The sequence below is a fragment of the Vipera ursinii genome (assembly GCF_947247035.1).
Source record: "Vipera ursinii genome assembly, chromosome: 11".
NCBI classification, from domain to species: domain Eukaryota; kingdom Metazoa; phylum Chordata; class Lepidosauria; order Squamata; family Viperidae; genus Vipera; species Vipera ursinii.
Genome location: NC_139524.1, coordinates 8,316,892 through 8,344,804, shown reverse-complemented (window position 1 = coordinate 8,344,804; position 27,913 = coordinate 8,316,892). Strand labels below are relative to the sequence as shown.

Below are 27,913 nucleotides of genomic sequence, written 5' to 3'. Positions count from 1 at the left end.
GTCATTCCTGCAGGCTGGGGCTGCTGCGGCTTCGCCTCTTTTTCCCCCTCGTAGTTTTTTTTTGACTGCTGCTCCGTTTTCTCTGTGTGCGCTTCTGCTGATCCCGTTCTTCTTCTCTCTCTCCTTCCGTGCCTCTTCCTCCTCCTCCTCTCCTCCTCCTCCGCTCCCTTCTTCTCCCTCCTCTCCGCCCCGTCTCTCCTTCTCCTGGGCGACCGCTCTTCTTATATAGGGAGAGGCTAGTGGTTAGAGCTGAAGCTGGATGGATGGTTATGGGGAAAGGGGCAAGCGCGCAAGGCCTTGGACCGATCCAGATCCTCTGCTGGCTCTCCATCTTTCCCGCAGGTAAGCAAGCAAGCAGCAGCGCGCCTCTCCCGCCGGCCCCCCGGCCCCTTTGTTGGTCTGGTTTGAGGGAGGGGGACTGGGGGGGGGGCTATCTTGAAAACTTTTCCTTGGAAAAGGGGGCCTTGGCAAACCAACCGACAAAAAACAACCACCCTGCTCCGTCTTCCCCCTTTTCCCACGGGCTTACTGGCCCCGAAGTCTGGTCCTCCAGCCCTGGAAAGCATTCGGAGAGAGCCGGGACGTTTTAAACCCAGCCGGATTCCCCCCCCCCCCCTTCCCGGGCCGGTTGCTTAAAACAACAACAACAACAACAACAACAACAGCCTCCCGTATAAGTAATTCCTTCGCTCGGCCTTTGTCTCTCTCTTGCAAGAGAGAGAGGCACCCTCAGAAGTCGACTTTTTTTTTGGGGAAGAGCAGAGTTGCCAATGTCGCTTTGGATAGTTGGAAGTCTTAAGAGGCTGGGAGCGAACGGCGGGGGGGGGGGGACCGGTTCTGCTTCCAGCCCCCCACGCCCTGCCTTTCACAAATCTGGGGGGGGGGGCAAGCGAAGCAACTTAGGCTGGTTTTGTGGCAGTTTCTCTTCTCCCTTGGCTGCGGGATAGTCTTTCTTTTTAAGAGCCCGCTTACTCCGGGACGGAACCCGTTTCGGAGGGGTGGGGTGGGGGGCTGCTAAAATCGCCTTTGGCCCCGTTCCCTGCAGTTTATAGCCTTTAATGCGGAGTTTAGGATTTCTCTGCCCCCCGCGGTGAATTCGGAGTGCTAAGTTTGGGACCTCTGAATCCCTTACACGAGCAGCTGGAATCTCGCGTGGGATCTCTCTCTTATTTGAAAAAAAAAAAGGTCGTCTGAGAATCTGCTGCTCCGTTCAGATCTCTTCCTTAAGGCCCGGAGGTCCCGTCCTCGAAAAAAAAAAAGAGCTCCGTCCAGTGCCCCCCCTTTCCCCCCCTCCCAGCGTTTAAAATGTGGCGGTGGGACTGGTTTACGAGCAGCCAGCCCCCCCCCCCCTTGGACCCTTTTCCAGAAGTTGCAGCCTGCCCGTTAATGCCCTTTTCGCTTCGAGATCCCGGCTTAGCGTTCCCAGATGTGTTTTAAAAGAGTTTGCTAAGGAAGCAGAAGGCTCTGGAAATCACTGCATGCGCGTCACCCCGTCGCTCTCCTTTTAATTTATCAAGGCTCGCATCTCGGAAAGAAGTTACGGGGTTTTTTTTTATTTTTTATTTTGGGGGGGGGCGTGGAGGAGGAAGATGGCGCCCAGTTGCTGACAGCAGAATTCACTTGCTCCGTCCTTCGTTTTATGCTGCCTTATTTGTTCTTCGCAGTTTTTTTGGGGGGGAGGACGGGAGGGAAACAAAGGAACGGACATTTGAGCACCCCCTTTTTTGGGGGGGAGAGGGGTGGGGAAAAAGTGGGGGAGGACGACGCCGGCCGATGGATTTTCCCGGCTGTAACCTGCTCTTAGCGCTTGTTCTGTGCTTGGCTACGTTGCCAGATGTTTATCTATTTCATATTTCAAAGCCCAAAGAAGGCAGGCAGCTGTTGGGGAAAAAAAATACAGGCGATGAGAAGGTTTTGATCTCCTTTCTTGATTCCCCCTTCCTCGCATTCTCTTCCCCCCCCCCGCCGCCCCTCGCAGTTGCCTCGTTCTTGTTTATCTGCGAGTTTTCCTTTGCTTAGTTGCAGACGGATCCTTAATTTTCAGGGGAGGAGAAAAACCCCTCTCCCTCCTTTTCTTCTCCTTTTTCTTCTCTTTCTTTCTTCTCTTTCTTTCTTCACTTTCTCCTCCTCCTCTTCACCCCCCCGGGCCCCCCGCCCCCGGTTTGTTTTTACGAAGTCGGAAAAGGGGTGAATTTTCAGCCTCGCAGCTGAAAAACGCCATCTGTTTCCAATGAATTCCCCCACTGCTTTTTCACAGCGTTTCTGGCAGATCCTGCTTTGCAAATTCCTGCATGCTTGTTTTCGTTGGGGGAGGGGAAGCGTAACTTCACACTGGCGGAGTTGTTCCTTCCAAAAATCTCCAATTTCGTGGCCGCTGGGCTCCCCCCCCTCCCTGCCGTTTGCCCCAGGCGGTGGAGAGGTGGGGGACGAGCAGGAGAAAGGGGTAATGCGCCAGGGGTAATTTGTCTGTTGATACAGGCTGGGAGTGACTCCTTTGTGTGTGTGTGTGTGCAAAACCTCCCCTTTGCAGAGGTGTGAACTGATGGCTGCCAGGGGAGTTTTTTTTTTAATTAGAAACAAAGACCATCCCCACCTTATTAATACCTGTATACGTCTTGCCCGAGTGTGCGGGCAAAATAATAGTGGTAATCATCATCACTGTGAACCCCAAGTTGACAAAGTTCTTGAAAAAGAACAGGTCGAGATCCTGTGGGACTTTTGAATCCAAACAGACAGGTATCTGGTCCATAACACACCTGGCATCACTATTGTGGAAAAGAAAAAAGTCTGGTTCATTGATAATTGCAATACTAGGTGATGCACAAATTGAAGAGAAGCACCTAAGGGGGAAAAAAATAAGGACCTATTGCAATTTGTGAATTGAAGTTGAGTGACTGTGGAGGAAGACATCAATGGTTGTGACAATGATAATAGGACCCCTTTGGAGCAATACCCAATTGTTATTGTTAGCTGTGAAGTCATCCATCACCACCCTATGGACAATGTTCCTCCAGGCCTTCCTGTCCTCTACCATCTTCTGGAGTCCATTTAAGCTCACGCCTACTGCTTCAGTGACTCCATTCAGCCACCTCATTCTCTGTCGTCCCCTTCTTCTATTGCCCTCAACCTTTCCCAGCATTAGGCTCTTCTCCAGTGAGTCCTTCCTTCTCATTAGGTGGCCAAAGTATTTGAGTTTTAGGCAATACCCAAAGAACTGCCTAAATACATGGAAATTTTGAACTTATTAGACCTGAATACCTGACTTTGCCAACAACAACAACAACACCTTACTTGGAACTGCCTATATACTCAGATGCTACCTTAACAGTTTTTAGGTCCTTGGTTAGGACTTGAACTGTTAAGTTTTTTGCCAGCCCCAGACTGAGAGTTGAAGATTAAATCTTTAATAATAACAATAACAACAACATTCTCCTCGCTTATCCCAAGTCTTTGGGAAGGACTCGATAGGTGGATTAAAATGCCAAATCCAGTCTGAACATCTGGCTGACGGTGCCATAAACTATAACTATCACCATGTTTTCTCAACTTCCACCCTTTGCAGTGATTCTCGTGAAATGGGCAACAGGACCAATAACCCTTTGTAAAATAGCCATAGTCTCAGGGTTCCTTAAACTGCTCATCTCTATCAATGGGAAGTCACTGTGGGGTCCAAGCAAATTACAAAATTCTTTGAGGGGCCCTTGGTGCTCTCTGAGCTTGGTTGGGGTTTTTGTTTTTTTTTTGGCAGAAGTTTTAACATCTTCAATGCTAGTGATGATTAGTGATGATATTACCTAGTTTGGGTAATGAAACATCTGCAAGAAACCCACCGAGCTCGGAGAGCAGCAAGGACCCTTCATTTCTACCCTGAGCTACAAATATTCTCCTTTATTGGTACAAAATTCTTTTCTGGTGAAACATGTCATGCTCCAAATCACCCTGCAAGAAGGAACTTGATTTTTGATCTGGAGTGTGTGTGTGCTTCCATTTCCTTATTCTCAGCCTCAGCAGCCCAAATATGAATAATAAGACAGGTAGGGTGGGGGTGGGGAACTTACAAAGTATTCTTTTGGCTTGGTAGGTTTTTTTTTAATGGGGAAAGGAAGGAGGGGATTGACTAAGGCCTACTGAAGCTGACATTATGTAAACCTTCGTTTGTTGGGCTCAAATTCTCCTGAATTCATCTTGGTTGTAATCTCTTTTTGGAGAGAGTTAACTAAAAGGTTCTTTCTGGCAATGGATAAATTTGCGCCTTTGTTTTCCTTCTTACGGCCAGTCTACCCTTCCTGGTATAGTATTTTCCCTGGGGTTAATGACCCTCCTCATTAGCGACAGATAACCTCTGAAGATTCTTTTCAACTACTCTTGTGTCGCTAGAACTCTTCTTTACTTTTTTATAAAGTTGTTTAATCTCTTTTTAAAGTCTCGGAAGTTTGCAGCCTTCAACACATCTTGTGGCAACGGAATACTCTTAATACTCTTGCCTCCTGCGAGAAAGAGATGAGAATTTGCAAAGGCTTATGCTCTGATAAACCAGTGGGTCTCTGAGGAGCTGCAGGGCTGAAGTCACCCTATACTAATTGAGCCCCCTTGTCTCTTAGCAACACTGCTGTAAGCATTGCTTTTTTAAAAAAAAAAACACACGCCACATCGTGTTTCCTTTGTAGGAATATAATGGTTGTGATTTACAAATAAACAGGCTCTAGATTGCATTGCACCATTCTTCCTTGATTTTATGCAAATTCTTGATAGAGAGAGAGAGAGAGAGAGAGAGAGAGAGAGAGAGAGAGAGAGAGAGAGAGATTTTTTTCCTATCCAAACTTTTCTTTTGAGTAATCTACAGAGGTTCAAGAGTGTTTTGAGGCAAGGAGAGAAAAATTAAAAGAAGACAGGACTTCTAGTTGACATTCAGTTGAAATAATTCCTGTAAGAATGATTTCTTACAGGAAAGAAGCTTCTTGGATGAGAAGCAAAACATTTTCGAGGGGGGGGGAACAAAACAGGTAGGTCCAGTTGCCTTTCGGAAAAGCACCTTTGGGATAACCATGACCTGGATGGTTGAGAATCTCCATAGACATCCTGTAAATGCAGTTTATTCCCCATGTATTTTAATCATTCTTCCCCCTTCAGTCACATTGGATGGGAACTAGAGTGGTCTTGGGGGAATGCAGGCTTTGGCAGAAACTGCCCTCAAACATTTGGCTAACTGGGGGTTTCAGGTTATACAGTTCTACCCTACAGAGTCCACAGGAAATCTGCAAAAAAAAAAAAAGATCTGGGGGGGCCCAGGAGCCGAATGCTACTTTTTGATGGGGTTAGCAAGTTTCTTATGTTTTTCAGTTGTGGTTCAAAGGCTAGAACAAGGTATGAATTATTGGTCAAGTATGGGATTTATTATTGATCAAAGATGGGTGCTGCCATCACTTGCCATATTTTGAGAGAACCTGCATATGGGGTTACACCCCACCCCCAATTGTGGAAAATATTTCTCATGTTTTGTTTGACTGTCAATATTGTGCCCCCATTAGGCTTAAATATTTATCATGCCTTTTGGAAAGAACAGCCTGTATTGGGTTCCCAACTACAAATTGTCACATTTCCTCTTGGGCTCAGACATACATATTGCATGTAGAATTGCTAAGGCAGTGATCCTATGAACTCGACATAGGGAAGCTTGTAAGAGAGATTCATTTATATTTGTTTGTATTAATACTTACGTATTTTATCACTATGTCTTCCTTATTCTGAAATTAGGCTACGTACTGTTTTATTCCATTCCACCCCATTTTATTATTTTATATTTTATTTTATTTTTATTTATTATTTTACTTTACATTATTATTTCATTTTATTTTATTTTAATGTTTTTGTTTTTATTTTATTTAATTGACAAGGTGGCAGGACTAATCAATCAATAAAACGACGACTGCTTCTGCTAGAGCAGGCCATCCTTTTCAAAACGCCTTGACGTCTCAACGCTTGTCTTCAAGCAAATTCGTCTCCCTTAACCTGATTTTGCTACAGTGTCAGTATATTCTTGTATTTATTTGCTTCGCTTTGTTTTTATTCTTTTAAATTTTGCTTGACTGAAGAAAAAAATAACATCGATTGATTGGTTACAATGCAGCAAAGCTCCATTATTTCTTCCCAGAACTGCTTGGGAAGAGTTCAGGAAGCCTCTTTATGAATATGAAGCCACATGGGGGGGGGCTTGTTGCTCATGTTGGATCTGGCACCAAAAAAGCCCCTTTTGACTGGATTGGGGGTCTCCAGGGTGTGATGGAAAGCCAAGGAAAAGATGCTGTTGATTGTAAGGACCAGGTGGTAGAGCTAAAGTGGCTTAGCCAGAGTCATTGGCTGGGTTCAAATGTTGCTTTAGCTGTGAACATTGAGAAAGGCTGATTCTGCATGTCTTCTGTCCTGGTTTTGCTGCTGGAGATAAGCTGCATCAAGTTCAGGGCGTGGAATAGGTTGTCAGCTCAGTCCTTAATGGTAGAAAGAAGCAAACGTTGCTCTAAATGTCATTTAAAGAAAAGAAGAAATAGGGGTGATATGATAGCAGTGTTCCAGTATCTGAGGGGCTGCCACAAAGAAGAGGGGGTCACATTATTCTCCAAAGCACCAGAGGGAAGGACAAGAAACAATGGTTGGAAACTGACCAAAGAGAGAAGCAACCTGGAATTAAGGAGAAACTTCCTAACAGTGAGGACAATCAACCAATGGAACAGTTTGCCTTCAAGTGTTGTGGAAGCTTCATCACTGGAGGTTTTTAAGAAGAGGCTACACAGTCACTTATCTGAGATGGTATAGGTTCTCCTGCTTAAGTCAGGGGAGGGGGAAGACCTCCAAGCTCTATTCTATTATTATAATTATCCTCTCTTGCCTTGCATTCAAGAAAGTTTTCGAGCAAATCAGCCAGCATTCACCACTGGTTGGAACTATCTGCTTCTGCATAAGTAATCCTCGACTTTCAACCATTTGTTTAGTAACTGTTCAAAGCTACAAAGCCAGTGGAAAAACAGACTTACAATTTGTTCTTCACAAATTTGGATGCCTGGCAACTGGCATGTATTTTTGACGATTGCAGCGTTCCGGGGTTACTTTATCATCTTTTGCGACTTTCTGACAAGCAAAGTCAATAGGGAAGCCAGATTCATTTAGCAGCCATGTTACTAACTTTATAACTGCGGCGAATCACTTTCCAACTGTAGCAAGAAAGGTGGTAAAAATGGGGCAAATCTTACTTAACAACTGTCTCGCTTAGCAATGGAAATTGTGGGCTTATAAGGGTTAGGATTGCTTGTTCTGAGATAAGGAGATCTACAAGGTGGGGTCCCCATAAAGGAGCTGTGGAGAAACTTCAAAATATGTCAGGAAAGTTCAGAGCTTTCTGTCTGTCTGTCATGTTTCTCCACGGATTGTTCTCCAGTAAAATAATAATAATAATAATAATAATAATAATAATAATAATAATAATAATAATAATAATAATAATAATAATAATAATAATAATAAATATGATGAAACGTGTAACAGTGATACCCATTGTCATCGGCACACCAGGAACTATGTCCAAAAACTTTGCAAAATACATCAAGAAATTGCAGCTTCTGCAATAACTCCAGCAAAGCTACAAAAAACTGTGCTACTCGGAACATCTTACATTTTAAGGAGATACCTAGTTGGTACCTAGGATGCTGGCAGCAACCCATGTCAACCATTAGTGCCAGTCAATTTGAGTGTTCAGTTGACTGAGAGTCATGTTTTATGAATAAAAGTTTAATAATAATAATAATAATAATAATAATAATAATAATAATAATAATAATAATAATAATAATAATAATAATGTATCAGAAAATTACTTGGAGATTCTCTGCCCGCAACTCCAAGTTAGCCCCCTGTACTAATATGCCCAAGATGTGAGGTTAATCCCTGTCTGCTGGTGGGCAGTGAAGGAGGTTATCAGATAAATTGATAAAAAGATACAGCTTTAAGGATCTATGAAGATTCTCAGTCATCCAGGTCAGAGTTTTCTCAAAGGTGTTTTTCAAAAGGCAACTGGATTGTTTTGTGTTTTGTCCTTGAGGAAGAAGAAGAAGAAGAAGAAGAAGAAGAAGAAGAAGAAGAAGAAGAAGAAGAAGAAGAAGAAGAAGAAGAAGAAGAAGAAGAAGAAGAAGAAGAAGAGGAGGGGAGGGGGAGGGGGGGAGGAGGAGGAGGAGGAGGAGGAGGAGGAGGAGGAGGAGGAGGAGGAGGAGGAGGAGGACGACATTTCGCTTCTCATCCAAGAAACTTCATCGGTCCCAACCGAATGGTGGGGGCGATCCCACCGCCCCTCATTACATCGCCCTCACCATCCTGCCAGAACCGATGAAGCTTCTTGGATAAGAAGTGAAACATCTTCTTCCTGGAGGGAAAAGCAGTTCAGTTTCCTTCTGGAAAAGCAGCTTTGAGACAGCTTCAAGAATCAAACCATCCCCTAAGGAAGAGATAACGGGCTTTTAGCCCTACGCTTTCTGAAGTGGCTTTAGGATGGTCCTGCTGTACCAGTGGCTTTGCAGACAAAGGATTGGGGGGAGCTGTTATCTTCTGAGTAAATGCTGTGGAAGGGGAGATGTCAACAGCTGGTAGCAGAGAAGTGTTAACTTAAGCCTTTTGCTGTGAAAGACGGTAGGCCTGGCCTTTGGGGATGGGGAGGAACGAGGGACATGACGCTAAAATGGAAAATTTCAAAAACATATGTTCTTTCTGAGAAAATAAAAAGAAGCTATGGAGAAGAAGCTCAAAACACAGCTAGTCCTCAACTTAACGGCCACAACTGAGCCACCGTCTGCTCAGCCAGGCTGTGGTTAAGTGAGTTTCGCCCCATTTGACAACCTGGCTTGCCCCAGTTTTTGAGTGAATCGCTGCAATTGTTAAGTTGGTGACACAGTTGTTGTTCAGTGAATCCAGCTAATCTGCCAAGCACCCAAAACTGTGTGTGTGTGTGTGTCACATGATCCTGGAGAAGGAATTGTTGAAATTCACTTAACCGCTGTCTTGCTTAGAAATGGAAAAGTTTGGGTCGGTTGTGGTCGTAAGTTGAGGACTTACCTGTAACCTACCTGGTTTCAAAAGAGGATGGAGAAGTTGGTGGAGATGGGCTATTTACTCAAAAGGGCCTCTTGACGCCTGCAAGGACAGCAGATACTCCTTTGCTGAATCTCTCCTCAACATAAGTGGGTAGGCTTAAGGAATTTAGATTGCAGTGTTCCTGCAACACACTTGAGGCCATAAAATAACCATGAAAAAGGGAATTTAGACACCCGCTAAGCTGAAAAGAGGCAGGCAGATTTGCGCCCAGTATTTTATAAGAAACCAGAAAGTCCATTTGTAAATGCAGAACAGTAGAAAAAAAATACGGTTGAGTGTAGTCCTCGATTTATGATCTCAATTGAGCCTAGAATTTACGTTGCTAAGTGAGAAATGTCAGTGGGGAAGCCAGATTCACTTAGCAGTCGTGTTACTGATTTAACAATTGCAGCGATTCCCTTGACCAACATGGGTTGAAAGGTCATAAAATGGGGCAAGACTCACTCAACAGATTTCTCACTTAACAACATAAATTTTGAGCTCAATTGTGGTCGTAACCTGAGGACTACCTGTAGTTCTGTTGGCTCAACAGATACAGGGAGTCCTCAACTTGCAACCACAATTGAGCCCAAAATTTCTGTCGCTACGTGAGACAGTTGTTAGGTGAGTTTGGCCCCTTTTTATGACCTTCTTTGCCACAGTTGTTAAGGGAAACACTGCAGCTGCTAAGTTAGTTACATGGTTGTTAAGTGAATCTGGCTTCCTCATTCACTTTGTTTGTCAGAAGGTTGCAAAAGGGGATCACGTGTCCCCGGGACACAGCAACCGTCATAAGTCTGAACCAACTTCCAAGCATCCGAATTCTGATCACGTGATCCTGAGTGCAAATGTGAAAAACAGCCCTGAGTCCCTTTCTTCAGTGCTATGGTATCATTGAATGGCCACTAAACAAACTGCTGTAAGTCAAGGATTACCTGTATATTTAAGTATAGCCTAATCTTAAGGGACGCGGTGGCTCAGTGGGTTAGGACGCTGAGCTTGTCAATCAGAAGGTCGGCAGTTTGGCGGGTCGAATCCCGAGTGCCGCGTAACAGAGTAAGCACCTGTTACTCGTCCCAGCTTCTGCCAACCTAGCAGTTCGAAAGCACGTAAAAATGCAAGTAGAAAAATAGGGACCACCACGGTGGGAAGGGAACAGCGTTCCGTGCGCCTTTGGCATCTAGTCATGCCAGCCACATGACCACGGAGACGTCCTCGGACAAGCGCTGGCTCTTCGGCTTTGAAACGGAGATGAGCACCGGCCCCTAGAGTTGGAAACGACTAGCACGCATGTGCGGGGGAACCTTTATCTTTACCTAATCTTGTTACTGAAATTCACTATTTATAAGATGTATGAACGGCTTCCCTCCAGAATGGCTGGCCATGTGCAAAATCAAAGTAACTACTCTGAATTAAGTAATCTTTCTATCTACACAGTGTCTTCTACATGGCTTTTAGTTTTACCATGCCTTGTTGATTGTGCTAAGTAGGTGAGATCAAAATACAGGTAGTCCTTGACTTATGACCATTGCTTGAACAACCGTTCAAAGTTAGGACAGCGCTGAAAAAAAAGGGACTTAAACGGCTTGGTCCTGGCATGTATGACCACCGCAGCAAGCACGCAGTCATGTGATTAAAATTCAGATGCTTGTCGGGCCAGCACGTATGGATGACGGTTGCAGCATCTCGAGACCAAAGGATTGCCTGTGACCTTTCAAGAGGATTCAGACAAGCCAAGTGGGAGAAACTGGATTCTTTTCGCGAGCACAGCAAAACAGATTGCAAAATTGGACGCAAGTTACTTAATGGCCTCATCATCGCTTAGCATTGGACAAAGGACGGTGTTCCTGTCCGTAAGTCAAACGCTACCTATCATCAAGGTGGCAGCACGGGTACATCCTCAGAGCCCCCCCTTTCCTCTGCAGGTCAACACCCCTAATCTTCTGCCACCCTGCTTTTGAAGTACAGTGGTGTTTATCGGAGAGCTTTTTCTCTGAAGAAAGCAAAACAACTCCCTTGTAGAGTTGAGATAAATATCAGGAGTGCTCTATTTTCCATAGCAAACACGGAGACTAAAGATTTTGGGAAGAGCTGCAGATTCAGGAGGCTTGAGATGGGAAGAACGTGGAAGCTCCAGAGTTTGAGGAACGCAGGTGAGTTGCTGGGCAGACGAATGATCCAGACTGGTATTACTGGCTAGAAAAATCAAGTGGCTTTCGAGGCCTGGAAGAGAATCTGCAGATCTGATGTGCGTGGGCAGGATTTTGGAGAGGAGAAGCTTTAGAAACCAGAGTAATTGGAAGGGTTGCAAAATTAGGGCTGGGAAGGGAAAATGACCACTCCACTGGGGTTAGTTGCCCGGCAACAGAACTTATCATTCTCATCTCTGTAATAAATGCAGCGGGCCCCTTTTCCTTTTAGGATGGTTGGAAATTGCTTGTAAAATGTTTTTCAACTTTTTCTGCAACCTGCAATTGTCAAATTTTGTAATTACGAGGGCAAACCCACAACACAGCTCTTCCTCTGCCTTTGTTTCTCTTTTAATCACCTGCCGTAATCATCCTGGATACTTGAGCGAGTCTTTACTCACTCACATTTATTACAAGGGTGGTGTCTCTCTCTCTCTCTCTCTGTGTGTGTGTGTTTGTGTATATGTGTTTTACCACAGAAGTAGGTAAGTCCCAGACCAGTTTCAAGGAGATGGCAAGTTCAGAATGAGATCCAAGTTTGTTAGGCTGGCAGTGAACGGGAACGCCATCTGGTCTAGACAAAAGGACGAGGGGTGACATAATATCAGTGTTCCAATATTTGAGGGGCTGCCACAAAGAAGAGGGGGGGGTCAACCTATTCTCCAAAGCACCAGGGGGGAGGATAAGAAGCACTGGATGGAAACTAATCAAGGAGAGAACCAATCTAGAACTAAGGAGAAATTTCTTGACAGTTAAAACAATCAGTGGAATGGCTTGCTTTCAGAACTTGTGGATGCTCTGTTTAAAGATGAGACTGGACAGCCACTTGTGTGAAATGACATAGAAATTTCCATTTCTAAGTAAGTCAATTGTTATTTGAGTTATGCCCAATTTTACAATAATTTTTGGCCATGAATGAATCACTGCAATTAAGTGGATCTCATCTCATTAAATTAATCTATCTTCTCCCATTGATTCTACTCATCAGAAGCTGGCTGGGAAAAATCAAATAGCAACCCGAGGACATTGCAACCTGTTGTAAATAAATGCCGGTTGCAAAAACATCCCAATTTTGATGATGTGTCCATGGTTGTTAAGTGTGAGGACCCTTCGCAAGCCACTTTTTTCAGTGCTGTTGTAACCTGACATGATTGTTCAATGAATGGTCGTAAGTCAAGGACTATCCTGTAGTTTCTTTGATTTTTGAAGAATTATTCCGATCAATAGGAATGGATTCAGAGAAGGACAGGGGAAAGGTCTTAATTTTAAAGCTGGTTTGTCAGGGGAGATGGAAAGGACTGGGCATATTTAGGCCTCAGAAATATAAAATTTGGAGCTAGCATCATGGTAGCAATTCAGTAAAGATCCATCAGTTCCATTTTAGAATACAGGACATGGACTAATGGATTTAATTTGCAGGCAGATCAATTCCAACTGAAGATTAGAAGAAGAAAAGAAACTCTTCCTGATTGAGGAGGAACAGACCACAATTTGGAGAGTCACTGGACTCTCTTTAATGGATGTTTTCAAATAAAAGTTGGACACCCCTCTGTCAGAAGGCTTTAATATGGATGCCTTTACTGGCCAAAAGGGTGGCTGAGCAACTAAGGCAGGGGTCTTCAAACGTGGCCCTTTTATGACTTGTGGACTTCAACTCCCAGACTTTCACACGTGCCTGGCTGAGGAATTCTGGGAGTTGAAAGTCCACAAGACATAAAAGGGCCAAGTTTGAAGACCCCTGAACTAAGTGCTCCCTACCAAACGTGTGACGCTAGGAGCAGAGAAACAATTTAGAAGAAACTCATGGTCACTTTTGTAAGAATTCTGTGGGCAGGCTTAATTAGCCTATTAAAGAGCTAATGGTTGCATTTGAAGAAGGTGCAATTTGTAGGTTTTTTTTTAACCTGGATTAGCTCTCCCCCCCAAACAAAAAAAAAGTGGTGATGGTGGGCAACTTGGCAACTTAGCTTTGTGGTTTATTGTGCAAATGCCCCAAAACATGCTGATGCAGGAACCAGACTGTGCACGCTCTGAAAGACGAGCAAGAAGGTTAGTCATTGTGTGAAGGATGTTTTCAGAGATTGGAGTCATGCAATGGAGGTAGTTGGCACAGCTGATTAAGAAGAATAGCTGTCCTTGCACTGACATGAAACAAAGACGGCTATGGGACCACAGCCAAGGGGAGATGGGATCTCCATGTCCACAGCTCCTTGGAAGTAGCTGGAGCAATCCAAAATGGATCCACCCATCCATAAATTAATACGTAACCACCTATCGTTTCTCTCTCCCGTTTCTCAAAACGTGTGTTCCGCTGTTTATGAAACCCATGGATTGAAGTGGCCTGTTTTCGGCTGTTGATTTCCACACCCTTTTCTGGAATTGACACCAGCGCCTGAGATGCAACGAGACTTTGGCAGGCACTCCGTTGTGTGTTCAAGTTGTATTTAGAGATATGCGCCCAGGGCTCTTTGCTGTAGGCCTTTGGGCTTGCGTATGCGAGAGGCCCAGCAAGCAAGAAGTTGTGTGTTGCATGATCCAAGCAACGCTTGAGTTCCAACCAGGAAACTTTCTGTGCCAGTATTTTCTTTTTTTTTAAAAAAAAAATTGCAGCGTGCAGAGTCCTGTGAGAATACCTGGAACAGGGCTGGCTCACCTGGGCGTCCTGATTGATATGCAAGTGCTTGGTGGAGCCTGTGCACACCTGTGTGAGAAATAAGGTTTTGTTTAGCCCTGAAGGGAATAGCATGCAGCTTGGGGGAGTGGAAAGGGGGCATAGGCAGTCTCTGTTTTCCAGCCCCCCCTTCTCTGTTCTCCTTCACATCATGCTTGCTGCAAAACGGTCACCTTGGAGAGGGATTTTAATTCCCCCCCCCACAAAAAAGAGCCTTTGAAAGTTCATGTTAATAAATCATATGCAGCCCCCCCATTTTTTTAAAAAAAGATTTGCCTGTTTTGAGTTTGCCTGTACCAATAAACGGCTTGCTGGGAGCTTTTCAAAGGAAAATCACAGTGTTCATGATGAAAAAAAATATACATATTGAAAAGGAGGACGTGATTTTCTATATACAGGTAGTCCTTGATTTACGACCTCAATTGAGCCCAAAATTTCTGTCGTTAAGCGAGACATTTTAAAAGTGCGGTTTGCCCCATTTCACGACCTTTCTTGTCACGATTGTTAAGGGAATCATCACAGTTGTTCAATTGGCAGCAAAGTCACTTTTTTTCAGGGCCGTTGTTAAGTTTGAAGGGTCACTAAATGAACTGTCGTAAGTTGAGGACTACCTGTATTGGCGTGTGCAGCTGATGGGCCCTTGTTTTTGTGATGCACGAATGGTGGAAACGGAGGGATTGCAATCACTTGGGCAAAGTCTGTTGCAAAAGCTGAGCCAGGTTTATGACTTTATGTTCTGCTGTACATCTGGGTCTGCATGACGCTTCCTTATGGGGGGGGCTGGGGGGGGTGAGGGTCAAAAGCTGCTCAGAAAAAAAAACCACAAAGTCGGAACAGTCCCAATCCATCTGTTCCCCACCCCCAATCAGAAAAAGAATGATTTGCCAGGCATTCAGAATCTTTCTTAAACTTTCTGGAATGTCTGTCTTCCGATTTCAGCTGCTTTCCATTCTTCTTCTAGCCCTCAGGCATTGGTGTGGGGGGTGAGTAGAGCCTTGGGGCGGGGGGGGGAAAAAGAGAAATTACTTATATGTGTGTCCCTGAGGGAGAGCCTTGTCTGGGTCTACGGTAGAGAGGAAGACCGCCATTTATCGTGTTGCTTGTTTTGCAGCCCTTTCTCCAAAGACAGCCGGCCGCTTGCCTTCTTGCAAATGCCCGCTCCTCCTATTTCTCCAGGCAATTCCTTTCTGCCCAGTTTTGCTGCCTGGATTGTCAAGTTGTGTCCTGGGTGGCAGGTGGGGAAAGAAATACTTTCATCATTTCTCAAGCTCATCCGTTTCTTCATCCATTTCTTGCCTGGAAACTCTGCGGTTTTGGAAACGGGTCACTCTAAATCAGGGTTAGGCAACCTTGGGGGTCCTCAGGAGGAAACTCCTAACACTGAAGGTCATGGAGAAGTGGTTGAAGGATTTTTTTTTCTTTCTTTCTTTCCTCTGGAAAGAAAATTTGAAAAAGCAGTCCAATCGAATTTCTGGGCCTGAAAAATTGGATGGAGAATTGAGGTGTGCTTGACTTAACCGTTGGACCCATGTAGGCAGCTTCACACAAACACCCCCCCCCCTTGCCTTCTGTCATCAGTTTATTAATACAGAATTCTGTTTGTATTCCATGCCTGCAAAACTTTTAACTGGCGTAATTCACATTTCTTCATGGTTCACAGACCCAAAGGGGTCTGTGCTTTGTCTGTCACGCCAGGATCATGGTGTTTTTGCTCAGATCAACACAGTTGATTGTTTTCTTCATCCAACCTTAAAACAACAGTACAGATTCCCTGTCAAGGGATTGGGGGGGTGGCTGCCATAAATTTAAGTGGCTTTAATTGGATTTAAGAGATTCACACACACACTCTGACCCCCACCCCCACCCCCCAGAAGGAAAGACACCTCCGTGGGGATTAGTTGTGATGCAGAAATGTCCAGGTGTCTTTGAATATCAAAATGCTGCAATTCACCGGGAAGACCTGGCTGATTTCCTGGAACGCTGAACTCTTTCCATTTCACTTTCAAATTAAACCAATCACAAACAAACAAACAAACACTCCTAGATACATTCATAGAGCTTGACTGGATTCACACAACCACCTAGGCTAGGCTGCCGTCAGTTTGTGGTTCACTTGCGGTTCAATATATTGTGCCCACCCAGCCTTGTCTTACTTACTTCGTTGGGTGATCCAGGCATGGTGTTAAGCTGTAAAATAGCAGATTTGGGTGTCGCTGTATACATAAATATAAAAGTCGTGTTTACAGACCCATGTTTCACGTAGCGTGTGAACTTGACCTTTTGCTTCTGAACACCGGTGTCGAGACTTGGATGGGTCACACTCTTAATGCATTGCCTCTGAACATGTGGAGGGTGTCTTTGCATTCTCTCTGCACTTTGGGTCTGATTGGGAGTCCGCTAGATGTCCTGTCCATACCAGAAGAAGTTGTGAGAAATTGCTTGGTCCAGTCACTCCGTCTCTACCAGCCCAGAATCCCAACTCAGTCTGGCATCTGACCACCTCTGTGATTTTTGTTGCTGTTATTTGTTGTTGTTCAGTCGCCAAGTCATGCCCAACTCTCCATAACCCCATGGGACACAACACACCAGTTTTCTCTCTCCATCGTTTGCTATCTGCGAGAATCTGCCCAAACTTATATTCAGGGCATTGGTGACACCATCTCACCATCTCATCTTCTGCCATCCCCTTCTCCTTTTGCTTTCCATCTTTCCCAGCATCAGAGTCTCTTCTCATTTGGTGGCCCAAGTTGTCATAGGCATAAAATCTCCATTTTAGGAACGTTGGCTCTTTTGTCCTCCATTCCCACCTCTTCTCCTGGCCTCGCCATTGAAACTTGATCCGATTCCTTTGCTCAAGGTGGGAAAATTTATGGGTCTATTTGCTTCTTTCCTCTTCTTCCTTCTCCCCCCCCCCTCTTTGCTAGAGACCCCAGCCGGTCAGCTTCCATTGTCTCCAGTTTTTCAGAGCTGCTGTTTCAGGGGGTCTTTGCCCCCATTTGCAATTCTCCCTTAGTTTTCCAGATTTACAGGACCTCTGCCCTCCCCCCCAACCCCCACTCCGCTCCTTTTGTGCTGCCATAGGGGGTGGGATCAAGAAATTAAAAGACACTTGCTCCTCGGGAGGAAAGCCATGGCAAATCTAGATAGCACACTAAAAAGCAGAGACATCACCCTGTCAACAAAAGTGCGTATAGTCAAGGCTATGGTCTTCCCAGTTACAATGTATGGCAGTGAAAGCTGGACCATAAGAAAGGCTGAGCGCCAAAGAATTGAAGCCTTTGAACTATGGTGCTGGAGAAGACTCCTGCGAGTCCCTTGGACTGCAAGGCGATCGCACCGTCAGTCCTAGAGGAGATCAACCCTGACTGCTCTTTAGAAGGCCAGATCCTGAAGTTGAAACTCAAATACTTTGGCCACCTAATGAGAAGGAAGGACTCACTGGAGAAGAGCCTCATGCCGGGAAAGGTTGAGGGCAAGAGAAGAAGGGGACGACAGAGAATGAAGTGGCTGGATAGAGTCACTGAAGCAGTAGGCGTGAGCTTAAATGGACTCCAGAAGATGGTAGAGGACAGGAAGGCCTGGAGGAACATTGTCCATAGGGTTGCGATGGGTCGGACACGACTTCGCAACTAACAACAACAGGGGGTGGGATGCTCAGTTCTTCTTCTGCTATTCCCAGGTCAAAGGTCTGAATGGCTCCTAAAAAGCAGAGTCTTAGCCTAGAATGGGCAGAATGGGGGAGAGGTGGACTCATTTCTTCCAGCTCTGACCCCCTGTTCAAAGGCAGGTGATATCTAGGCAGATCAGATAATTTCTACAGGAACCATCTTCTGCAGAATTGAAATCCAGCCACCCCTCATACTGTAGCAGAATTTTGTGCTGCTGCAATGAGAATCAGGTAAAACCGGCTAAACAACTCAACACCCTTGTTTTTAAATCTATATTTTGCTCAGTTATTTTCTGATAAATTTTTAGAGGGCATACCTCTAAAAGACCTTCGCTCTTTGCGCCGTGACCTGAAGACTTGGCTATCTGAACTTGCCGGCCTGGACTGAGGGACTGGGATTTTAGATTTTAAATTTTAAATTTTAGAACGTGTTTTATTGTTTAGGGCTACTTGGTTTAATTTATTTTAATTTTGTATATTATGTGTTGTATATAGTGTTTTAATTGCCCTGTACACCGCCCCGAGTCCTTCGGGAGAGGGGCGGTATATAAATCCAAATAATAATAAAAAGAAATAAATAAATTTTTAGTTTGATTACATGAGTTGTATTATTGTTAGATAAATAAAACACGGTATTATTGCAATAAGGGTGTTTAGAGTATACCATTTCCGATTTCTTGCGCAGTTGCTAATATATAATTGCACCCTCTTTCTCTCTGTTGATCCTGATTGCAATTGCTATCTTTTATCTCTCTTTTTACCATTTGATGTTGTTGGTCTTTGACTGAATAAATACATTTCAAATTTCAAATGCAGGTGTGATGACACACACCCACACCCATACACCCACACACCGAGGGTGGATTTGAGCTGTTAAAACTCCCTAGTGGTTTGGCTGATGATGTTTATCAGACATAAGCCACAGTCAAGGTGTTGGCACAACGTGTTGCAAAACTAATTTGCGCTGTTGCCATAATGTACTGCTAAACAAATTATCTTCTTTTTTTTTTAAGAGATGGGCTGGTTATAAGAGAAAGGACCACGTCTGTGTCTGCACTTAACCTATGGGGTGAACTCAGCCACCTCTGAAGGCTGGTGGTGGCCATGATGCTTGGGGGCAAAGGAAAACCACAGCTTAGGTGCAATTGTGCTGTTTGGGCATTCAACTTCTAATGAACAAGCTTCAGTGGTGCAGCTAACTGTTTCCAGCCCCCTTCACTCTTGCCCTCTCTCCCCTTGCTGTGGAGACTGGGGTGTATAAAATTTGGGGGTATGTGTGCCACGTGTCAATAGGGACGTGGTGGCTCAGTGGGTTAGGACGCTGAGCTTGTCGATCAGAAGGTCAGCAGTTTGGTGGGTCGAATCCCGAGTGCTGCGTAACAGAGTGAGCGCCTATTACTCATCCCAGCTTCTGCCAACCTAGCAGTTCGAAAGCACGTAAAAATACAAGTAGAAAAATAGGGACCGCTACGGTGGGAAGGTAACAGCGTTCCGTGTGCCTTTGGCATCTAGTCATGCCGGCCACATGACCACGGAGATGTCCTCGGACAAGCACTGGCTCTTCGGCTTTGAAACGGAGATGAGCACCAGCCCCTAGAGTCGGAAACGACTAGCACGCATGTGCGGGGGAACTTTTACCTTTACCTTAGTGCCACGTGTCAACAATTTCTCACCCGAAAAAATAGAACAGAAATGGGGCTAGTGGAATGCAGAAATGTCTGGGTATGGCTGGGTCAAAAAAACCCAAGATGGCAGCAGCAATTGTGTGGTTGAGGCCCCGTCCTCTATAAATATTGATTGCACAATGACACCTGTCTACCTGTGGTGGCGTATGTCCAGCATGTCTTAGCTTTGTAAAAGGAAGGTTACGGATACTCTGTGGTCCAAGGAATATACTGCGTGGAGAAAACATGAAATTCTGTGACTTGCCTGGGCATTGTGCACTGAGGATGTTTGTCTAATGTTTCTTGGCTTCCGCTCCTTTTTGGCTGCAGCATTTCGTCTGATTTTGCTGACGGTTATCCCCTGGCCACCCCAGACAAACGTGCTTAGCCAGCTTGCAAGATCTCAGCAAAGATCGTCCATCCAATGTAGGCTGACTGTGATTGATGCAAATAATAATAATAATCCACAAAGGTGCAATATGATTTATTTTTTGCTGTGAGTGTAGGTGTCTTGGGAACTCAGGGGCTTACTAAACGGACTCCTTTGCATGTGAATGGAGATGCAGCTACTCGTTCAGTTAGCTACTTTGAAATACAGCATTTGGTGCCAATGTGAGCAGATGGTTGGGATCAACCAAAGGGACTAGAATCTGGCTGTTTAAAAGAATGAAATGAACAGGAACTGCAATGCTCAAGGTTGGTTTTTTTTCCCCCTTCCCTACATCGTGTTCTGTATGAGTTTTGTTTTTAATTGGCACGTGTGTGCAAAATTGCATCCTGTATATAAACACTTCTGCTTTGCTTGCAAATAAGAGGCAGTTATTTGGGGAAACTCTGGGCCTAGGGCAGACTTTGCCTCCCCCACCTCCTGAAGTTTCTTTCCCCCCCTTTTTGTATTAATTTTCCAAGCAGCAGACACAAAACAAGCCTGCTCCTATGCTAAGTCATCCGTGGCTGGGACCCAAATGCATTTCGGAGTCGATGGAAAATGGATTATGCAGAATTGAACAAACAGAGTTTTCTTGGCTACTGTTCAAATGAGTTCCTCCAGAGCTCTGCCAGGGCTGCCTGTTGTCAGAAATATTTTGGCTAGGATTAATTTTTTTTGTGGGGGGGAGTGTGTGCAGGGGGAGCTCATTGCTAGGGAGGGAAATGCAGGGTGCTTTTTCCAGCAAGATCTCAGGATGGGATGCTCCGGATAAAGCTTTTGGATTTATTAAAACCCCCCCAAAGGGTTGAAGAAATGCCAAATCAACTTTTTTTGCCTCTCCATTAAAATGGGGATATTTCAAAAAGTGGAAAATCGCTGTAGCTGATTGTGCAAGAGATCTGTCCTTCCAAAGAGGCACCATATCTCTCATTTGCACTCCCCAATTTGGTGAGGTTGCAAGTAGACGGGCTTAACAATTTGACGGGACTGCAGACAATCCTTGACTTACAACAGATTGTTTTGTGACTGCTGGAAGTTACAGCGGGACTGAAAAAAAAAGGGACTGTGGACCATTTGTCACACTTACGACCATTGCAGCATCCCCAGGGTCGTGGGATCAAAATTCGGATGCTTGGCCACTGACTCATACTTATGACGGTTGCAGTGTCCCGGGGTCACCTGATCCCCTTTTGCGACCTTCTGACAAGCAAAGTCAAGGGGGAAGCTAGATACACTTCACAACCGTGTTACCTACTTAACAAACGCGGTGATTCAGGCAACAACCGTGGCACGAATGATCCTAAAATGGGTCAAAATTCACTTAACAAATGTCTCACTTAGCAATAGAAAGTTTGGGCTCATAAGTCGAGGACTACCTGTATAATTTGTCTGAGTAGAGAACTTTCCTTTTGGGAGAACCTTAGAGAGTCACAGGGACGCGGTGGCTCAGTGGGTTAAGACGCTGAGCTTGTCAATCAGAAGGTCGGCAGTTTGGCGGGTCGAATCCCGAGTGCCGCGTAGCAGAGTGAGCGCCTGTTACTCGTCCCAGCTTCTGGCAACCTAGCAGTTCGAAAGCACGTAAAAATGCAAGTAGAAAAATAGGGACCACTACGGTGGGAAGGTAACAGCGTTCCGTGTGCCTTTGGCGTCTAGTCATGCTGGCCACATGACCACGGAGACATCCTCAGACAAGCGCTGGCTCTTTGGCCTTGAAATGGAGATGAGCACCGGCCCCTAGAGTTGGAAACGACTAGCACGCGTGTGTGGGGGAACCTTTAAATTTACCTTAGAGAGTCACACTTGGTTGAGGGACAGATGATCGGATGTTTCGGGGATAAGATTCCAATCAGAAGCTGCAGTGGAGAAAATAAATTTAACAATAAATTTCCCCTCCCCCAGTTTTTTGGATATGACTGGGTTCAAACCCATTTTGTCTCTTTGCCCAGTGCCATCAGACCCAACTTGACCTTCCCCTTCTTTGGTCATTCGGGTTTTTCCCCACATAGAATTGGAGGTATCAGGGTGACGTTTCGACGAAATCTCATCCGTCATCCTCAGGCTGGTGGCTTCAGCTTCGTTCTTCTGGGAGAAGTGTGTGGTAGTGGCTGTCTGTTCCTCTTTTTTAAACTGCCCTGTATGCACACACACACACACACACACACACACACATATCATAAGTTTGCATCCATTTATTAGATAGAGACCTTCTCATCTGAAATATTTGTTTATATAGTAGATTTTTCTTGTTAAATAAGCATGACAAAGTTTATAACTATTTGCAGGCCGATTAGGTAAAGGGAGGAAAATTGATAAAGGTTTTTTTTATTATTATTATTTTTTCAGCATCCAGCCAGGGTGGATTTTTTAATATATATTTAATGTTGGAAGTTTAGGTCATTTTCTTTTCTTTTTTCCCCTTTTTAAAAAAATATACTTTTTTTCTTTTGCTATTGCTGTTACTGTCAGATGTATGGGTTTTTTTCTGGTGTTTTTTTCTGTTTTGTATTTTATTCCCATTGATAAGACATCGTAAATATGTATATTTGTTTGCATATTCGTCACTGGACAAATACTTATAAGTCAAGGAGTACCTGTACACTGCAACATTAGCCATTGAACTTGACATAACCAGGTCTGATGCTGCTTTGTGTTTTTTTCAAGCTGGGCCAAGAACAGCTAGAGCAGGGGTGTCAAACTCAATTTCATTGAGGGCCGCATCAGCATTGCGGTTGCCCTCAGGGGGCTGGGTGGGCGTGGCCAGGGTGGGCGTGGCCTACTGGGTGGGCGTGGCTAGAGTGCGTATGGCCTACTGGGTGGGCGTGGCCAGCTCTACATCGTTGGCATCAAGGGTGCCTATGGGGGCCTGGGCAGGAGTGGGACAGATCTGGGGGTCTCTGGCAGGAGGAGGGTCTCTGGGCCAGGGCCAAGGCAGTGGGGGCCGTTCCCTCACTGTTTCCAGGATGGCTTTGTGGGCCGCATGAAACCACTTCGCGGGCCGGATCTGGCCCCCGGGCCTTGTGTTTGACATGTCTGAGCTAGAGGCTCTTCCTTGCAGTGGTAATTCTAAACCATTCCCCAAGCTTGCCTTAACTTCTGGTTTTTGTTCTCTGGCCTAAGATTCGTCTTGTTGAATTTTGACAAGCCAGCTGTCATCAGAGATTTCCTTGCGTGGCTCTTTGGCTTTCATGCTCTTTTCCTCCCGAATCCTTGTCCAAATTTTTTCCTGCAAGCAATGTGATCTTTGCTTCTTGCTCTCCGGCCAAAATGCCTGAGTGAGAAGAGCAAGTTGTGCTAGGAAAAGATACCGAATGCAATCCAACAACAGCTGCAGAGGCTGTCAGCCAGAAAAAGCTCAGTGTTGCTCTGTGTCCAAATCTTTACTCAGTGGGGGTGGGTGGGGCGGGGGCAGGAAGTTAGGAAAGGAAGGGAGATGATCCTGGCTCTTAACCTGAGCTCTTGTCCAATTATGGTTTCTAAGGATAGCATCCCACAACGTGCTCGACAGGCTTATCTCATCAGCGCATTCCCTGAGTTCACCCAACCCATTGAGTCACAACCTGAGTGGGCTGGATTCGCACCACCCTCCAAAAAGCACCCCAAAGCTGGAAACACAGCTTAGCAGGTGGTGGATACAAACGGAACTGCTTGGTTTTGTAACCGACCTGGTTAAACATGTTGTGTGAAATAAGATGCATTTGGTTCCGTGACTGTGAACTGTTGGACATATTTGCTTTAATTCCTTGAACGGTTTTCTTTCCAAGAGAATAAACTTGCAGCACCATAAGATTATTTGTGATTGATCGGTAGATGGTTATCCCTGGAATCCAAAAAGTAAGTGAATATTGCATCCAGTTTTGGTCGCCGCAACATAAAAAAAGAGAAAATGTTGAGACTCTAGAAAGAGTGCAGAGAAAAGCACCAAAGATGATTAGGGGGCTGAAGGCTAAAGCTTATGAAGAACGGTTATAGGAATTGGGTTTGTCTAATCTGATGAGAAGAAGGACTAGGGGTGTCCATGATAGCAGTGTGCCAATTTATAAGGGGATGCCCAGTGCTTTTTTTGTAAAAGAAAAAGGTGCCGGAACTCACACATGTTATACAACCCGCCTTGCCTACCCTACAAGGTTCCATCCAAAAAACGTGCCAGAACTCTGTTCTGAGCGTTCTATGAGAAAAAAAAGCCCTGGGGATGCCACAAGGAAGGGGGGGGGTGTCAACCTATTTTCCAAAGCACCGGAAGGCAAGAAAAGAAGCAATGCATGGAAAGTAATCAAGGAGAAAACCAATCTAGAACTAAAGAGAAATTTCCAGACAGTGAGGACAATTCATCAGTGGAACTCCTTGCCTCCAGAAGTTGTGGGTGCTCCATCACTGGAGGTTTTTCAGTAGAGACTGGACAAGCATTTGTCTGAAATGGTAGGGGGGTCTCCTACTTGGACAGGGGATTGGATCAGATGACCCCCCCCCCAGCTCTGTTATTCTGTTAAATTATGCTGCCCCCAAGTTGGGTCGCTTAGCAGAGGACCAGCCGGTGCAAAGAGAAGGTTTATATCAGGAATTATTAAGCTCTTTAAAGAACAACACAGCTCCAGATAGCAAATGCTTCACAGTCCTTTACAGCCCTCTCTAAGCAGTCAGCTATTGCTCTCAACTATCTGGGTCCTCATGACTAGCTGTCTAGATGACTAAATGGTTACTTGTTGCAGGAAAAGTTCTTGGCTTCCAAGAATCATCTCTTGTGGCAACATGAAAAGAACTCTAGGTATGGTCTGGCGGGACCACACCAGATTTCCTAGCTGGGGATCCGAAGAATTGTGGACCCAACACAATTGCATGCCTAGAGCCTGATGCAACCTGGGCACCAGAGGGTTTCATTGTCTGCGACATTGAGAAAAGGACGTGGTTTTTGTTCTGTTTTGATCTCTTTCCCGCTCACGTAGAACCGAGGTATACTCCCTTGTATGTTTGCTGAGTTTATGCCTGACACCTGCCTTTGGAAATTTGGCCTTATATGGAGAGATGAGTGAAATGGCAAAGCATATTATGTATTCATTCCTTCAGCTGAAATCTGTAAATCTGTAAAATCCATAGAGCGATATCTCCCCCTGTGGGCCTTGTGCAGTCTCTGATTCTTCTCTACTCGTCCCCATCACCTCCCCTACCTAGTTCGAGCAGAGAAACGATTTAATTCCCCCCCCCCATCAAACCTGCAAGCTCATTAAAAAAAGAACAGCCGAGTCCGGGATTCTGTGATAGTCTTTCACAGCATTCACTTGCAAACCCAACAATTTTAGTGACTTTCCATTTTGCTTCTTGGAGCTTGGTCTAGCATTTAGGGATGGGATTGTACGCGTTTGACCGAGAAAATTGGTTTGTTTAACGCTGAGGGCTTTGCATGAACTCAATAACTTGGTTATTCCAGGTAACAGGTGAAATGTACTGTATGAACACAGTCTATAAGTGCCTTCTTGCAGAGAAAAGGACAGTCTTTCCATTCATGAAGGATTGGTTTTCAATTTCAACTTGTGACAGGGGCTGCCACAAAGAAGAGGGGGGGGGGTCAACTTATTTTCCAAAGCACCAGAGGGCAGGAGAAAAAACAGTGGATGGAAACTTATCAAGGAGGGAAGCAACCTGGAATTAAGGAGGAATTTCCTGATAGAACAATTAATCAGTGGAACAACCTGCCTCCAGAAGCTGTGGATGCTCCAACATTGGAAATTTTTAAGAAGAGACTGGACAGCCATTTGTCTGGTATATGGTTTCCTGCCTGAGCAGGGAGGTTGGACTAGATGACCTCCAAGGTACCTTCCAACTGTGTTGTTGTTCTTGTTATTCCTGAGTTCTCAGGAGTGGCCGCTGGTTGAAAAATTCTGGCAATTGGAGTTGCACATCTGGAAGGACACCCAGGTTGCGAAAGGCTAAAGCAGGCCATGTTTCTTCATCATTAATGTCAAATCTAACTGACTCATTTTTCAGCAGGGCTAGGTGAAATCTTAACAACGTGAAAGCAATTTAGTTAGATCACTGTCTGAATCAAATCAACAAGCAATTCACTGTATGCATTTGGAGGTTTTCAAATCTGGTCAAAGATTTGCTAGATATTTTACCCCACGGAAGCTTCTCTTGAGTGCATTCTTCAGATGGATTTTTGTAGCATATTCTCAAATCAAAGGTCAATTTCAAATCAAACCATCTGGTAAAATCTTACAACAGAGTTAATCTGGAGCTTTGGTGATTAGCATTCTCATGTTCTCCAAGTCTTCCTCCACCCCACCCACCCAATCCTAACAGTGAGCTTAGAAATGTTGGTATTGAATTAGTGGTAGGATCCAAATAACTGAACAACTAGTTCTCTTATTGGATGCAGGCCTCGGCCTCCGAGGCCTAGAATGGACTTCTGGAAATGGCATCCCTGCACTTCCGCACAGGCTGTTCTAGGCCTGGGAGGCCTCCTCCCAGCCACCAAGGCCCAGAACAGACTTCCGGAAGTGGCATCCATGCACTCCCAGTGGGCCATTCTAGGCCTGGGAGTTCTCTTCCAGGCCTCCGAGGCCTAGAGTGGACTTCTGGAAGCAGTGTTCATTCAGCTGGTTCTCTGAAGTCAGCAAAATTTAGCTACCGGTTCTGCTGAACCGATGCAAACCGGCTGAATCCCACCACTGTATGGAATGCATGTGATCAGCTGCTGCATTTCATCCTTTCCCAAAATAAAGTAGCTTTCAAGGAAGCTAAAATGATTGGTGACCCTAACGAGCATCCCTTTTGGAGCAGAAGTGGAGATACTTGGACAAGCCAGCTGAAGGTCCCAGAGACCAAATCTTTTCTCTGGTTACTGCTCAGACCAGCTGACATTGGTTGAATGGGATCTAGATCCTGGGTGGATCAAAATTTGGCAAATACAGATAGTCCTCAACGTACGACCACAATTGAGCCCAAAATTTATTTTGCTAAACGAGACGTTTGTGACGTGAATCTTGCTCCATTTTACGACCTCTCTTGCCACATTTTTTGAGCGAATCGTCGCAGTCATTGAGTTAGTAACAGTCATTAAGTTGTTCAGTGAACCCGACTTCCTCCTTGACTTTGCTTGTCAGAAAGTTGTAAAAGGGGATCACGTGACCCCGGGACATTGCAACCGTCATAAATATGAGTCAGTCGCCAAGTGTCTGAATTTTGATAATGTGACCCTGGAGATGCTGCAACTGTCGTAAGTGTGAAAAACAGTCATAAGTCCCTTTTCTCTATGCTGTTTTAACTTTGAATGGTCACTAAATGAAGTGTTGTAAATGAGTAATGACCTGTATATGTATACGTAGATTAGGGTCCCCAACCTCTGGCCCATGGACCGGCACCAGGCCGCGGCATCTCAGAAACCGGGCCGTGCAAAGAAGCAAAACCCCTCTGTGGGATGTAGGCAGTACATGAAACCATGCCCCTTCCGGTCCACAGACAAACCTCTCTCCACGCCCCCTGGTGTCCAAAAGGTTGGTGGGTGCTGGAGTAGGAAGCCTCACTCGACACTTCCAAAAGGTGTGTTCTTCTCTCTCTCCCTCTCTCTTAGCAATGTCTCCCTGCAAGATCATGAAGTGCAACTCGGAATTTTTGGCTGCAACCTCTGGGACGCAGCCGCCGGCCCCGGAGGACGCTCCTGAGTTCTGCACCGCCCTGCGCGCCTATGCCCTCTGCACCCACCACACGGCACGCACCTGCCGGGGAGACCTCTTCTACCACTCCGCAGTCCATGGCATCGACGATCTCATGACCCAACACAACTGCTCCAAAGATGGGCCCACCTCCCAGCCTCGCCTCCCCCCACTGCCCCGGGGCGACAGCCAGGAGCGCTCGGACAGCCCCGAGAGCTGCCATTACGAACGTAGCTTCCACAAGCACTCCTTGCGCCCCAACTACACCCACTGCGGGCTGTTTGGAGACCCCCACCTGCGGACGTTTTCAGACAGCTTCCAGACATGCAAAATCCAAGGGGCCTGGCCGCTCATTGACAACAGCTACCTGAATGTGCAGGTCACCAACACTCCTGTCTTGCCCGGCTCCCTGGCAACGGCCACCACCAAGGTAGGAATGTCCCTGCAGTGTAGTGCGGCTTGGGGAATCTGCCCCCTGGTGGGCGTTTTGGGAAAGCTGCTTTCTTCCCTTCTCACCCAAGTTGGGTTTCTATGA

The 27,913-nt window shown here is 45.4% G+C and overlaps 1 protein-coding gene across 1 annotated transcript; it reads left to right on the top strand.

The window, feature by feature from the left end:
- Nucleotides 1-27,913, top strand: RGMA (repulsive guidance molecule BMP co-receptor a; the record flags this gene model as incomplete). The annotated part of the gene is made up of 2 exons (XM_083371724.1): nt 1-342; nt 27,297-27,913. Exons 1-2 carry the CDS (start codon nt 264-266, stop codon nt 27,911-27,913), a joined length of 696 nt encoding a protein of 231 aa, XP_083227850.1. The 5' UTR covers nt 1-263.